The 12,337-nt window shown below is 41.9% G+C and overlaps 1 protein-coding gene across 2 annotated transcripts in view; it reads right to left on the reverse strand.

Annotated features, from left to right (window-relative positions):
* CEP112 (centrosomal protein 112) overlaps window positions 1-12,337 on the reverse strand; it is a 364,802-nt gene that overhangs the window by 60,454 nt on the left and 292,011 nt on the right. For both annotated transcript variants that reach the window (XM_019516523.1, XM_019516514.1), the window contains exons 22-23: window positions 10,475-10,537; window positions 7,275-7,424 (exon numbers count right to left, since the gene is read on the reverse strand). In XM_019516523.1, the coding sequence (XP_019372068.1) occupies window positions 7,275-7,424; window positions 10,475-10,537 (213 nt within the window). The remainder of the gene's footprint in view (window positions 1-7,274; window positions 7,425-10,474; window positions 10,538-12,337) is intronic.

The following is a 12,337-nucleotide window of genomic DNA, read 5'->3' on the forward strand; positions in this document are numbered from 1 at the left end:
CTGGGCAGGAAAGAGGACTGGGGTCAGACGACCCCAGCCAGGTGCTTGCCCAGTCTCTTCTTAAAGACCCCCAAGGTAGGGGCGAGCACCTCCTCCCTTGGGAGCCCAGTCCAGATTCTGGAAACCATTACCATGATGAAGTTTTTCCTAATGTCCAACCTAAATCTGCTCTCTGTCAGTTTGTGGCTGCTGTTTCTAGTTAGCCCAAGGGGCACCCTGGTAAACAGAGCATCTCCTATTCCTTGCTGCACCCCTGCCCCGATGAATTTGTAGATGGCCACAAGATCCCCTCTCAGCCTTCTCTTGCGGAGGCTGAACAGATCCAGGTTCCTCAACCTCTCCTTGTAGGGCCTTGCCTGCAGGCCCATATGCGTAGCCCTCCTCTGAACTCTTTCCTGGTTATCCACATCCCTCTTGAAGTGCAGCGCCCAGAGCTGGACGCAATACTCTGCTCCAGCTGCGGTCTTACCAATGCCACACAGAAGGGAAGTTTCACCTCCTTAGACCTGCTCGTGATGCACCTGCTAATGCACAATAGAGTGCGGTTGGCTTTGCTTATCGCTTTGTCACATTGACAGCTCATGTTCATCCTGGAGTCTGCTATGCCTCCAAGATCCCTTTCTGCCGCTGTGCTACTTAGAGGGTCATCTCCCAGTCTGTAAGTGTGTTGGCGATTCTTTCTCTCTAGGCGCAGCACTTTGCACTTATCTTTGTTAAACTGCATCCTGTTCTGTTCTGTCCACTTTTCCAACCTGTCCGAATCCGCCTGAATCCGCTCCCTGCCCACCCGTGTGTTTAGAAGCTTTCTAAACACTACAGAAGCTTTTAATATACTAGTTTTCAATATATATGCTTTTTCTTTTAAGAGAAACCCAAATGAAAGGGCAAGAGAGGAGCAATGACACAAATGAAAAACGAAAGCTGCCACAGCCACACACAAACCATGGTCACAGAAGGCAATAATCTGTCCAGCAAGACCTTTGAGGCAGACTGGGATTTCAAGCTCTAAGCTCTATTGACAAAGATCTTGTCTACATGGGGAAACGTGTAGACCTAACTAGACTGGAGTAATTATTCAGCTATAATTCTATCACTGTAAGTCCCTGCATGGATACTATATTCTTGAGTAAAAGTGAAAAGAAGACCCACATGGAGGTTTATACTGGTATAAAGACAGCAGAATGCAATTATGCCAGGAGAGTTTCCTGTGCTGACAAGCTCTCTCACACTGGTATTTGCATCAGGAAAAAACAACTTCTTGCTCCCAGATATGGCAACATCCAGGAGATGCACAGTGGTGGCACTCTGACTTCAATGTGCGGAGAAATCTAGACCACTTCTGAAAAGAAAACTAGCAGCTTTGTTCCAAGTACAACCCCTCTACGCTTTGACACAAAAAGTGTATCTAAAATATACTTCGGCATTTTTCCTTAGAATACTTAAAAGGCATTGAAGAAAAACGGCCTTTTCATAATTCTTTACACTAAAAACAATGCCACAAGACATTTGCACTTAATAAAGGGGACTCATGGGTTTTTCTAACAGGTTGCAATTTGGTGTTAAATAGGGTGAAATGAAAATTGTGTCCTGCCCTGAAATATGCTGCCACTGGATCACAACTTGCTAATGAGATTTTGCCCAACTGTGTGAATAATAATTTATGTGAATATAGGGTTCTTGGCAGAATCCTCCACTCAGCAATAGGTCCCTGTGTGAAAGGGAAGGCTCCTGCTCAGAGGAAAATACTCTCTCTTCCGTACTTCTACTTTTGCCACTGTGGGCTTTCTACTGTTAACACAGGCTTTCCAAGGTAGAGTCGTACCCAGGTCTCTGAAGACATGCTGCAGCTCAGCAGCACTTTCAACCCCGAGATTCCCAAAGCATTTCATAAATAGTTAAGCTGGGATTTCAGAAGTAACTTATGAGTATGTCTGTAGTACAGTGAGTGGACACAACATTGAGCTAGCTTTAAACTAGCTAGCCTGGATACTGGTAGTAGTCTAGCTAGAGCAGCAGGAATTTCGGAATTTAAAGCTAGCTTGGGTATATCTATATTACGCTGCAGTCAAAACAATGACAGTAAAGCAGATATCCCATAAGAGAGTTGGGCATTCGAATTCCACTGAAATTCAACGGCAGCTAGGTGCTTAATTAGGCACCATTTGTAATTCCAATTTGCAGTCTCACAAAAAAAAGTTAGCAACACTGATATGTTTTTTATTTTACAAAGAGAAAGACTGAGTACCTTTCCTGAGGTCTGCTATGATTTAGACACTATTCATGATCCCATACTAAAAACTATTTAAGCATTCTTATGTTGCTGTTGTGTTCCTGCCAGAACAGTAGAGAAAAGTTTTCCCATTATCACTGAGAGTACAAGATGCTTGGCAGTCCAGACAACAGCCACTGACCATTTCAAATGGCCTCACATGGCCTTGGTTCAAAACTTTTGTATGATCAGAGCACAAGGGAACGGTTCCCACATATTAAGCAAGAGTTATATATTAACATTATACACAATACGGAATAGACATAGCTTAGATTTTAAAAATAAAGTTAAACAATAAATGCAAAAAACTGTCAAGGCCTTAAGGAAAGAGGGGTTGGTAGATGCGTATAACTTCACACTAGAAAGCAGTTTCTGAGTTTTCCTTTGGCAGGGTGCAAAGGTACAAATTAAATACGCTAACAGCAGCAGGCTAGAACACACCTAGGGTAACTACTACTAACACACACTACTACTAAAGTTGCTAGTGTCTGAGTCCCATTTTCAAAAGTGATGGATGCTTTAAGTCACCTAGGCAATTTAGAGAAATGTATTCCTATTTTCTAATCTTTTGAACATAGCTGAGCACCCATGCTTTCTCTCCATGCTTGATTAGATGCTTTATTTTAATGAAACAGCACAAAAAAAGACACCCAACTCCATATTTCTATTTTGACTGATTCAGCTGAGTAATTCAACAGTGTGAGGGAGAATTTTGGGGCTTACAAGGAGGATAACTGACTGAAGAGCTAGTTCAGTTTGGACATAGAAAATTCTGGTGCAACATTTGTGCAATCATTTCTCTTTACCAACAGAGTTCAAACAGTCTGTGTCAGGGATCGGCAACCCCTGGTACACGTGCCACAGTATGACGTGCAAAGCCATTTCGCCTGGCTGGCCACAGAGCCTAGGCTGCTCAGAGGCAGCCGGGAGGCTGCATGTCCTGCTGCAAGCAGCCTGGGCTCCGTGGCAGACAGCAACCGCTCAGAGTTCTGGCCAGATGTGGTAGGCAGCCCAGAGGTTGCAATCAGCTGCACTGGGCTCTGGAGCCCTGGCACCAGCTGCACACATGCCTAAGGGTGCACAGCAGGGAAGAAGCAGGGGCAGTGCAACCCTGGCCTCTCCCCTGCTGTCCACCCGGAGATGCACATGCAGCTGCTGCCAACGAGTTGGGCTGGGGCTCATCTGACCTTGGTGCAGCTATTTGCAGCCTTCCTGCCACCTGCTGCAAGCCGTCAGGTTTTGTGGAGGGTGGCAGGGGCCTGTCCACATCCCAGGCTGGCTGTGGCAGACGGCTGGGAGGCTGCAAGCTGCTGCACTGAGGTCTGCAGTGCCCTTGCCCAGCTCATTGCTGGCAGAGGAGGAGCCAGGGTTGTGCTGCCCCAGCCCCTTTCCCACCATGCACACCCAGGCACGTGTGGAGCTGCCACCAGCCACAAAACGTGGCTGGGGCTCCGGACCCTGGTGCAGCTGTTTGCAGCCTGCCCGCTGCCTGCTCCATGGCCAGCAATGGCTGCACATGCACCTCAGGGCATGTGGCAGGGAAAGGACCGGGGCAGTGCAACTCCAGTCCCTACCCTGCCGTCTGCCCAAAGGTATCCATGCACCCGCTGCCAGGAACAAGCATCAAACCCCTCACAGCTCCCCTTCCCCTCCCCCACCTGGCCCTGGCACGCCAAGTCAAGACGTGTTGAAGTTGGGGTGTTTTTCGCACTCCGGCCAAAAATGTTGCCAACCCCTGGTCCGTGCCTTCCTTAGGCTGATATTATGCTCGCTCAGTGTGATCTACAAGGAACTGCATCAGAAGACCATTCACAAGCTTAAACTGGTATTAACAGATGAGGGAAGGCAGCAAGTCTCGTGTACGGGGTGACACCTCCCATAGTTTGTGTGCTTTTACAGGATTTTGACACAAGCACACAAAAATAACAGGACAGGAGGTTTGTATAAATTGGGGCATGTGCGTGTACAAAATCTGTATGTCTATATGCACACGAACAAACACATGTGCTATACTTTTTGCTGAGGTAAACCATAAAAAAACAAATATAAGAATACAAATAATTAAAGACAATAAACCGTTTATGTGCAGTTTCTCTACATAATAAAGTAATCACTGATTAATGTTTGATAAGTACATTTATCCCAAAGTTGAAGCCAACGTCCATACTTCCTGCCACCTGCTGCAAGCCTATATATTTCATAGACACTACTTAGACATTAGGGCTGGAAGGGACCTCGTAAGATCATCAGGTCCAGCCCCCAAAAGATATATAAATGACCCACTGCTGTTCACCTCATCAGACCACTTTTATGCAGGTTTCAAATGTTTGGTAGCATAAGCTGAAAATGTTGACCTCAAAGAACTTGAACTGATTCCCCTACAAATCACAAAACCTGAACTTGACCTAAAGGTGAATATTGATGCTGTTAATCTGGATGCGTTAAGAAATGTGGAAGAGTGTACACTTGAGAATCTCTCTCACACTGACCCAATGTGGTGACTGACATCAAAGTACAAAGAGTTCGTCAGATTTGGGGCGATACCCGTAAGCAAAAAAGTTCTCATAGGCTTTGTTTATTCCTTTCCTTAGCATTTAATATACTATGTAGGTACTACAGGAAAAATAAGACAGATTAGCTGGGCCCATCTGTAAAATGAGGATTCAAGGTAGAAAGCTGACAGGCTAACAGGCAACCTAGTACTTAGAGAGGAATGCAGAATGCTTAGACAGACCCTTCTGTCTTTTGGAGCAGGAAAGGTCAATATAAATGCTTGGAGTGGAGAGACACCTTTTTTATTTCAGTGTCCATTTCACGTCATTTCTTTTTCTTTCTTTTCTTTTCTTTTCTTTTTTCTTTGTTTTTTTGGTCTCTGACTGAAGGGTGAATTATCAGCAAAGTTCTACTGTGGCGTTCCCCATTTGGAAATCACGCTAGTGACCACTTATGAAACTTCTCTGAGAACCACTCACCTCTCTGCAGGATGTTCTTCTTCCTTTAAAAATGAATTAATAATTGGAAGGTCTCAGAAGAAGTCGCTTGATACCAGATGAAGGAAAATGCAACCTGTTCCTTAATGCTGGTTTAAATCAACTAAGTAACCACTAACAAATACACGGCTTTTTGACAAAACTTCAGCAGAGCCTATTTCACATTAGGAATTGCCTCACCTATGGAATGATTATTTCTCTCTCAAGCCTTTTTACCTCCCCTCTTTCTCATAATGGAGGTGAAGCAATATGGACAATATCATTAGCATCCTATTTTCACCAATGACTAACTTATTTTTTCTAAACAAAGCACTTAAGCACATCCTTAACTCCTTCCATGCTCAGTTGCTTTAAGTACACGCTTTACAGAAGTTCTCCCTGATACAAGTTCACTATTTTCACACCTGATCTCACAGGGAGGATCCTTCAGTACAAATGGTTTAGAGCAGGGGTGGCCAACCTGCCAAAAAGGTTGGCCCCCACTGGTTTAGAGGAAGGGTTTATGTTCAGCGTGGTCCTAGTGATGCTAAAACAAAGCTTCAGACCTCTGGGCATGATGTTTGGAAACTTTTCTCACCAAACAACAGGCTCTGGGGAACAGGCTGCTCCCAACACTTCTGCGGGACCCAGTTCTACAGCAATGTATAAAACTCCCCTTCCCCTGTGTGCAATTCCATTATTAAGTACTCTTTTCATTGTAGATTTCCCTAATGACGGCAAAAAGCAAAATTCATGACAACTTCACACACAGGAAAAAGCTTCATCCTGAGAAGAATTTTATAGAATTATTCCCTGATTAGTATTTGGTGTCAATAGTCACTGAACTATTTCCAGCCCTTTGTTTCCTGGTTGACCAGTGACAAATTAAATGGTGCTGTCTTTTCTTGAAAAGTAGCAGAAGCAAGGTGAAAAACATTTTGGAACAGTTTTAACACAGTGTGTCAGTCTAGGGCTTCAAATGCATGATAATGTTTGGGTACAAGTATAAAAAAGCCAACAGCACCCCAGGTTGTATTAACAGGCATGTCACTTGTAAAGTAAGAGACGTAGTTCTCCTGCTCGAGTCAGCAGGGGCGAGGCCTCACCTACAGTGTCCCGTAGTGGGCCCAACACACTTCAGGAAGGATATGGGCAGATTAGAAAGAATTCAGACAAAAGTTATTAGGGGCCTTGGAAGCAAGACTTATGAGGAAAGGCCGAAAAAATGGAGGTCATTTAGTTTTGAATAAGAGAAGACTGAGGGTGGATTTAATAATAGTCTTCAGATACCTGAAGGGTGATTACAGCAAGGATGGAGGTGGGCTTTCCTCTGTGGCAGTAGGGGACAGGACTAAAAGCAATGGCTTCCAGCTGCAGCAGAGGAAATTTAGGTTGGAGATGTTGTTGAATCTCCATCCCTGCAATGCTTTAGTCATGGATACTCCTGCCTTTAGCAGGAACACACACGATTTAATTTTGCTCAGTTTTGGGTTTCTTGAGCTAAAGCTACCTCTAATGATTAGAGTTCTGTAAAAGGGTATAATGAACAGGTACACACAGAAGAGATGAGAGGATGACAGCAAGGAAATACCACTCTCTTTAAATACATGCACAAATATGATTCTAGATGGGCACAAACTAATCCAGACCCACAGAAGTCTTGGAGCTCTGCTAATTTAAAGCACTTGTGGGTCTGGTCCCATATTTATAAATACAACCAGAAAAATAAGACTAAAACAATCAGAGTTTGTATGAGAATATTTCAAAGTAGGTCTCCAAGAAAAAGAACAGGGCAGTTTCAAATATTACTTCATATGAACAGATTAGACTTGCCAAAACGTTACTTTTCATGCAGGCATATGATCTGCTAGAGGAAAGCCAGACTGAGTCACTGGATACATCAAAGTCAACGTCCAGCGAGTGGGATGACTGTGTGCTGTATGAACAAGAATGATACCTGCCCACTGCAATGATTTCAGAAGGTTTAATTGCACTAAAACAGGTAGTAGCACCCGTGACTGAAATCCCCAGATTACCTTGATTGCTCTGTCATTATCTCTAATCAGCTGCTGCTTCTCATCTTCAAACTTTTGTACAGCATCTTGGTGCCGCCTTTCTGAAGCAAGCTGCTGCCGGCTGTTCTCCTCTGTCAGAGAGGAAATGGTTGTCTTAAGTTCAGCTATGATCTAAAAAGAAAACAGCACGCTAAAACTTTCTTCAGTCGGAGGCATGTATTTTGCATGTATTTAGGCTTGACACGAGAACAGAGTTGGCAAGCTCCACTGTACAAACTCAGTATTTTAAATTAACATATTACACACTAGCAAGCATGAAATTCCACACGCAGAAAAAGAATATAATAAAACTGTGAATGGCATGAAACCGCTGAAAACAAACTATTGGGAAGAGTTTTCCACTATAACATTCCACAATATTAACTCATCAGAACAAAGCACATCTGCGATCTCAAATATATAAGATGTTTCCAGTTTTCCACTTCACTGAAATAGCTATTGCAAATTTCCACGCTTATTGAGTCTTAGTAATGCTTCAGAACTTCAGACAAAAAAAATTGCAATGAACATACCAACAGCTCTTTGTTATTAGAAAGATACAACTTAGCATGATACTGCAGATAAGAAACCATTGTACTTCACATGCTTAACTGAAATACGAGACCTAACACTGCATTTCTGTGTTGTTGAAGGGGACAGAGTCTGTCTGACAACAAACTTGGGACCCGATTCAATGGTCCTTGACGTTAAAGGACAGTGGATCGTGCCCTAAAGGACAGAGCATCATGCCGTTCAACTGAACTGTTTACATGTCTCACTTTGACTACCTGTTTGATCCTTTTTAGCACCACAGAAAACATGTTAAACTATACAGGAAACCCTCGCTATGCAAAGGTTCAGCATCTGCGGTTTCAAATATTCGCAAATGCTGAACCTGCATTTTAAATACACTTTATACACTGAATACCAAATCAGTGTAAATCACACTACTTTACTCAGGTGATGCTGCAATATTCCACATCTCCCGAATTTCTTGTTCCAAATTTTAAAGTAACTATAATAATTAGCTGGCTTCAACGGTAGGGCAAGAATTATAAACACGTTTCTTCTATCAGAAGTTTACTGGTTAAAAAGTTGGGATAGCAAAGAAGTTTAAAAATGTATTAGGAGAATTTTAACACAAGTTGACATACGAGGAACTGCTCTGAGCAGTCATTCTCAGGGGAAAAAAATCTAGCTGTTTATTTTGCATAAACTTCAGAGAGAATTTCTTGGAATATCTTCTTTGTGTGGGTGTTAAAAGTGACTGTTCCAAGAGGCCACGGAGAGTAAGATTAGGCTGATGTTGTCAGCAACACAACCACATAAAAGTCACAAATGACCTATTACTAATGTTAAGCTACAAAAAGCCATGTTTAAATAGCATTAAGGGTCTGGTTCAAACCCACAAAAGTAAAGAAATTCAGAATTAGGCAAAAAAAACCCTCCATTTTTACTGTATGCATTTAGTCAAATAACTATGGCATACAAGGTATGGTTGTAACTTTTTGCCCTCCCTGATTTACAAACCACGCCTTAGAAATCGGTCTCAGACCAATAGAGAGGGATCATCTTTTTTTTTTACACCGAGCACAGAGGAGTCTTGGACCATAACTAGGGTTCCCAGGTGTTACGGTAACACAAACGATAATAACTGGTATTACAGCATTAGGGGCAAGTGGAATTACAAACTCAAAGCCTGAATGTCTCTGTATACATTCAGGAAGCTTTTGGGATCATATCAGTTTTCTAAGGTTATTTCTCCTCATGGTGGCACAAAAAATGCAAAAGGTTTTACAAAAAGGCTCTGAAGGAAGTATTTCAATTTGACATTTCAGAGAGTCATTACACTTTCATGCAAATACATGCGGAACAAAATATGCATTTCAGTCTATTTTAAAAATGCGTTTGATTTACTCAGACATAATAGCTGTCATGTAAAAACATATTTATGGATTTTTTTGATAAATACTTTATCAAATTTTCAAATTTATCAAAAAAAGCCAAAACAAATAAATTATCCTAGAATAATTAGGTAGCGGTCTCGAGAGTCCATGAAACCCCACTGAAGTAGCTGTATCCATGGTTGTGGGGAGGTTCCACTTAGCAGGTGAAACAAAGGCCACTTTTGAAGGCTGAGATGTAGACTCTTGATACTATAATTTAAGTGTGTTTATAAAACAGCCAATCTGTAATTTCATATAGGTACATGACTGGATTGTACCTACCAATTATGAGGCCTTGGGAAACATTCTTGATATTTGTCAATATGAAGGGAATATTGGATTATTGCAACCACTGCTGAAAATCCATCCTTTTAATGCTTCTGCTGTGGTCACAAGGCTCTTGCTTCATGGAGGCATCAAGAATGACACCTCCGTGAAAAGTGGTGAGGCGCCTTTTACACCATGAAAAACTTTTTGATTTATCTACACACTTTAGCGTTGTCTACGTTTCAATACCATTTGCCAATCAAAATTCAAAAGCAGTTGTGACAAGTCACTCCAAACTGACACCTTATTTTACCTAATTTCAATATAAAGGTAAACTGAATATGCTCCCATTTTCAAAAGTGATTAGAAAACCATTTTATGCCAGTAAGAAAAGCCTGCTGAGTTTAAAAAAAAACAGGTTTGTCACTGGTGAAATGTAAAAGTCTTGGAGAATGCTTTTTTGAGCTGTGCCAGCATTCAGTGAACACGATGGACAAGTTAAGGCCATACACATGGTAAACATGAAAACAGGACAGTCTGGACGTGCCACCTGTCACCAGCCATGTGGGCAAACACCACTCTGTAATCTCAAATGCAGCTGAGGGACTGCTGAAGATCTTACAAAATATGTGCAGGCGAGGCCTGCAGGGAGAGCCAATTCTGCTTCAAGTCCCAGTGACCACCGTAGGAGTCGACTGTTCTGAGATCCTTGCAAGACCAGGCTCCTCGCAGCTAAAAAACAGTGATCTCAAAGAAAGGCATGCTAACCAGTTTAGTTTTCTGACATTCTTGTAAGCAATAACATTTGAGAAAATCAAATCCAAACTGGTTGGAGGAAATGCTGGGAATTTCTTTGGACATAAGAAAATCAAAATTTAAGACTACAGTAACATACATTAACAAGGTTTTTAAATCTTGTTTTAAAAAAACAAGGTATTAATGTGAGATGGTTGTTTTCACGTTGCCTACCTGCGAAGATTTGGCCAACTTTTGATTGTATTCCTTTTCAATCTGCTTCAACCTGCTGTTGGCCTGAAACGCACACACAGACACACAAGGAAACCAGATTAGCTCAGATGAAGAACATGTACAGACACTTTGCCACTGACCCTTATGCTTGGCACCTCATCTACATGCCTATCAGTAAGCAGCTGGGATACGTGCCAATTCCAACGCCCTTTTGTGGCAGCCAGAAAACCACAAGGGCTTGTCTTTGATCTAGGGCCAACTATTCATCACTTAAAAGAGGGGAAAAATTGTACCTCTGCTGCCAATTATTAGAAAAACATAAAGGCCTCTGTGGATTAAAAAAGGGAGTGGGGTGAGCAGGGTGGGGATTGAGAGGGAGAAGTTTATCAGGATGACTTCATCTCTGCGAGAGGAAAAGAGGGAAGAAAAAAGCCACAAGTTCTAGCAGGGGCCGCGAGGGTACAACGTGACATAGACTATGTGATTTCATGCGCCAGCTGATGTCTGCGATCTCCTTTTATCAAATCTTACATTCCTGCTTTCTTAGGACTGCTGCTATTAAACTGAAAATCAAACCCAACGTGCTGCAGAACCACCAAGGCCTCCTCTGACCTCTCCTGGCACATCTCTTATAGCTCAAAGAGAGGAAAAAACAAACTGGAAACAAGGCCACTTTGTTGTTTTGATATCACATGTAATTGAGAAGCAAGTGTACCTGTAATTCAGGGGAAAACCAGCTCTTAAATTCACTATCACTTTTCATCCAAACTCACAATATAATTCTGACATGCTTTAAAAATGAAGAAAACCCCCACTTCTATGCTGTAGCGGACAGACACGTTTCAAAATGCTTGCCTTGGAAATGATCTGCTAATTATTCTCACTACTGAAATTGGAGGCTACGTTTCTGAAAAGAATAGCTGGCTTAATGTGGCAGAATATGATGAAAGTGAATTTTTTAATCAGTCTGACCTCATGCAAGAAGCTCCGGTTTGTCCTCTTCAGGTTTATGAATAGAGTCTATCACAAGGGTCCCATCTTTCAATTGTTTCTGGGCAGGTTGAGGCCTATGTCTGTGCAAAGTGCCACTGAAACCAATGGGGCTCTAAGGTGGGTTCATGGGGCCTTTCCTAGAAGCACCTGCAGGACTGGGATTTGAGACTCCAATATTACAAACATTTATACAAGTTAGTAAGTTTATTTAAGCAAACAGTCTCATTGACTTCATTGGCCTTTGAGTACTACAGAATGCGTGAGTATTTGCAAGACAGTCTGAAGTACGTGACAATAGTACAGAAAACATTGTTACAGGAAACCAAACTACTTGTACACTGGATTTCTTTATACAGGGTAGGCACTTATACACAGTGTATGGGAATCAATCAGCACATTTTTATAGTTTCCCAAGATATTTCATTTTTACTACGTCAGTTCCTTTAAATATGACTAGTCCTCATGTCACATTTGTGATATGTATGGATGTGTCCATATTTATTTCATGTGTAAATATGAAGCATACAGTACAGTAAAGGCTCATCAGAAACATTTTTCGAGTCAATAGGTATAATTTTCAAGTGTTGTATGAGGGGAGGTGTTGACTGTAAATCGGTTGCTGAAATGCCATTAATATCTGTTCACAGGAAGCAAAACAACATGTGAATTAAATGATCTTTCCTCTGCCCTAGAAGTTAGTCATATGAACATATTTGACACTTCAATTTGTAGTTGGATTTAAATGGACAATAGGAGAATATTCTTTGTTCTAACAAAGGATATACTTTACAGGTAACTTCAAGATTGATACTATTGAGATATGAGCTACAAATAAAACCAAAATGATTGGTAGTCATTCAGAGAAAATCA

Source organism: Gavialis gangeticus, unplaced genomic scaffold (assembly GCF_001723915.1).
Source record: "Gavialis gangeticus isolate Ggan-Ray unplaced genomic scaffold, GavGan_comp1, whole genome shotgun sequence".
Classification (NCBI taxonomy): Eukaryota; Metazoa; Chordata; order Crocodylia; family Gavialidae; genus Gavialis; species Gavialis gangeticus.